At 32.3% G+C, this 3,759-nt stretch overlaps 1 protein-coding gene across 1 annotated transcript; it reads left to right on the top strand.

The window, feature by feature from the left end:
* Window positions 1-305: 305 nt before the first annotated feature.
* Window positions 306-1,238, top strand: LOC116521460 (olfactory receptor 14I1-like). Its single transcript, XM_032236130.1, has one exon. The coding sequence runs from the start codon at window positions 306-308 to the stop codon at window positions 1,236-1,238; it is 933 nt and encodes a 310-aa protein (XP_032092021.1).
* The last annotated feature ends 2,521 nt before the right edge of the window (window positions 1,239-3,759 follow it).

The raw sequence follows: 3,759 nt of genomic DNA, 5'->3' as shown, positions 1-3,759 counted from the left end.
TAAATTTCAGTTTCACTCATTGTGATTGGAAGGGCTGACACTTATAAAAAAAATGTAGTTTCTTAAAAATCAATTAAAAATGAAAAATACAGTCATTTGTATCTGATTTTAAGACAAAATATAATAATAACCTGATTGCTGCTAAATAACACTGACACAACTGATTTGTAAAAGAAGATAATTGACTGAGAATACTATTTTAATTGTTAATGTATTAACTGATGATTTTTTAATTATTCTTAAAAATCTCTCTAAATTGTCCTGAAACAGTTGTTCATTTTCTTCTAGGGAGGTCATGATGAAAAATGGATAACAACACAACAGGATTTCTCCTTTTGAAATTTTCAACAATTTGGGAACTACAGACAATGTACATAACTTTATTACTAATACTGTACATAATGACAGTAACAGGGAACTTTTTCATTATCATTGCTGTTGTTTCTGATCACCACCTACACACCCCCATGTACTTCTTCCTGATGAACTTAGCTGTACAAGACATTGGTTCTGTTTCTGATATTATTCCCAAAGCTGTTTTCAATTCTCTTACAGATATAAGGAAGATTTCATATGTTGGTTGTGTTGTCCAAGTCTTCTTGATTCTATTCTTCTTCGGCTCAGATGTTGCCCTTCTTACAGTTATGGCATATGATCGGTATGTTGCTATTTGCAATCCTTTGCAATATGAAATAATAATGAACAGGAAAGCTTGTGCCAAAATGATTGGAAGTGTTTGGACTGCTTGCCTTCTCAATTCTGCATTGCATACTGTTGAAATGTTTACTACTCCTTTTTGTTCTAATATTATCAACCAATTCTACTGTGAAATCCCACATTTACTAAAGATTACTTGCTCTGATTCATATGTGACAGAAATTGGAGTTGTAGTGTTCAGTGTTTCATTAACAATTGGTTGTTTTGTCTTCATCATTTCTACCTACATGCTGATTCTCGCTGCTGTTCTAAGAATCCCTTCTGCAGAAGGGAGGAAAAAGGCATTTTCCACTTGCCTACCACATATCACTGTTTTCTCCATATTTATGTTTACTGGTTCCTTTGCTTATCTAAGACAAATATCTGACCATCCATCCCATATTGATTTCATAATTACAATAATGTATTCCATTATTCCACCTATGATGAATCCATTAATCTACAGCATGAGAAACAAAAACATTAAAGTTGCACTTTCAAGATTTTTTGGTCAGAGGTCATTTCATTTTAAAGCAGTGTGACGTGTAAATACTTTTGTATTCCAAAAAGGAAAAGAAATATATACATTTCATATAAAATTTATATAACCATCCGCTGATTGCAGACACTTGGCTTAGATTAGAAAGTTTATTTTACTGATTATGAAGTTGATATCATCTAGGTTAAGGCTGATGATATAATGATCCATTGAGCCAATACTGACCCCTGGTGAGTATGAGACGATTCCCTGCAGTTCTCTTGGCAATATTTTTGAAAATGACTTATCAATACTTTCTTTTAATTTCCCATCTCATATGGTCATATTTCATTACAGTTAAATTCCTGCATTTAGATCTCATATGCCTCTAGCACATTTATAAATGTGATCCATAATAAATAGGAAATTTATATTTCTTTTGTTGTTGCCTTGGCTCTGTTATCAATTCTGATCACAATTTTGGGGAATGAGCTAGCTGCTGCTTTTCAGCTACATTGATTAATTATGTGCCATTAAATCTTTTTCAACTCCTAGAAGCCTTAGATAGATTTTCTCTATGATATTTATGCCTAACCTGGTGTTTTAGGTTTTCCAAGATCCATCCTCCTTGCTGCAATTCATCCTCTTCTCTTTTTTTCCTACCACATTTATCAGCATTATAGCTTTCTACTGACTTTTGGGTCTTCATAGTATGTTAATTTGAGCCTGGTCATTAAATGAATTGATTGTTTGTATTCAATCCTTCTTATGATGGCCTGTGACCATAATTAAGATTTGATTGATTTTGGTGGCAATGAGTACTAGTTATATATTCAATGTTAGTGTTCAAATGAATGCACAAAAATATATATGAACAATTGTAAATGTTTCAATATTTATAAATTTATCATGGTTTGGTGTTTTTTTGTTTTTTTGTTATAATGAAAACAATCATCCTGTCTCTTCAGGAGCTTCAACTGTACATCTTTTTATGCTTTGTGAACATTTAAAACAAATAGTAACAACTAGATATTAGCTCTATGATTTAATTATTATTAACCAATGTTTCTCATATAAACAATATGTTCACAAATCTTATAACTTGTATGATTTCTGACTATATTCAAAATAATTCAAGGTGAAATAGGGACATTTGTTGCTCCCACCCACACAATTCATTTTCCCCCCACTAATCATTTCAAGGATAGAAAAGAATAAAGAGTAGCTGCACTAATATTTATTCAGGCAGTGAACTATGTCTGTTACATTTCTTAGCTTATTCAAAAGAACCAGCACTATTTTAATGTGATTTCTTGTTTTATTATTCACATATATCTGGTAAACAATGGATTCATGGATTTTTTAGAACTAAAATTTTATATAACCACACAATCACAAATTTACATATTATCTTGAAGAATTGGGGGGGGGGTGAGGAAAAAACATATCATAAACAAAATATTTTTCATAGCATGGATCAACAGATATTAAATAGGTTACAAAAATCTGTGTGCTGCCATTAGTCTAGCTCTTCAAGTTGATGTGAACAAACATGGCAGGATAATTTATGATAACGGTGGGCTAGATATGTAGCCAAATTGTAATCTAAAAATACATAAGAACAATCCCATACAAAACTTCCATTCCAAAGTGAGGAAAAATAGGAAACAACCTTATGGAATCATTAATCACAATCATTATCAACAACAACAAAAACAGCAACATTATTATCTTCATCCCTGAAATAATAATGATGATTTTCCCATTGAATTTTCAAACTGTATCACCCTCATTCCCCTGGAAAGTATTTTAAGGCTTTAAAACATGTAATACCATATTTTTAGAGTATAAGATGCACCGGAGTATAAGATGCACCAAGGTTTAGAAGAGGCAAATTTTTTTAAAAAAGTTTTGAACTTTGCAGATCTCTCAAAAACAGCCCATTTTTAGCAAAAACAAGCCCATTTTTTTTATTTTAAAAAAGGCATGAATGGCCTTTAGGATGCTTCTAGAGTCCCCCCCCAATTGAGCAAAAAGTGGTCTGTTTTCCGTGAAAATGGGCCAATTTTTTGTCAAACAAATTGCATGCAGAGCCTGTAGGAGGCATATAGAGTGCTTCTGGGGGGGGGGCTCATTTCTGTCCCCCCCAGCCCCAGGAGCTCTCTGAAAGCCTCCTACAGGCTCTACATAGCCATTTTTGGTGAAGGGGGCAGGGTTAGGGTTAGTATGCTGTATTCAGAGTATAAGATCCACCCATATTTTCAGCCTCTTTTTTTTAGGGAAAAAGGTGTGTCTTACACTCCAAAAACTACAGTAAACAAAATTAAACAGTAAATAAATAAAAGTGTTACAATTTTCATAAAACTTTGATTTTATTATTGCATTCATTCATTCTTTAAACATAATAAAAATATGTACATTTATAAAAATATTAATGTTTATATTGTCACTATTTTTCATTGCTCCTTAATAAATGCCCATAATTATGTAAAGGAAAAGAAAAGCATATATATTTTGCTTGTAAGTGAAGTGATGTCAGGAGTCATACACCCACACATTCCTATTTCACATACACACAAAATCCC

The sequence above is a fragment of the Thamnophis elegans genome, chromosome Z, assembly GCF_009769535.1.
Source record: "Thamnophis elegans isolate rThaEle1 chromosome Z, rThaEle1.pri, whole genome shotgun sequence".
NCBI classification, from domain to species: Eukaryota; Metazoa; Chordata; class Lepidosauria; order Squamata; family Colubridae; genus Thamnophis; species Thamnophis elegans.
Note: the sequence above shows the minus strand (reverse complement) of the source record. Positions and strands in the feature narration are given on the sequence as shown.

Coding starts and splice junctions, on each gene's coding strand:
- LOC116521460 (XM_032236130.1), top strand. CDS start 306: ATGGATAACAACACAACAGGATTTCTCCTTTTGAAATTTTCAACAATT.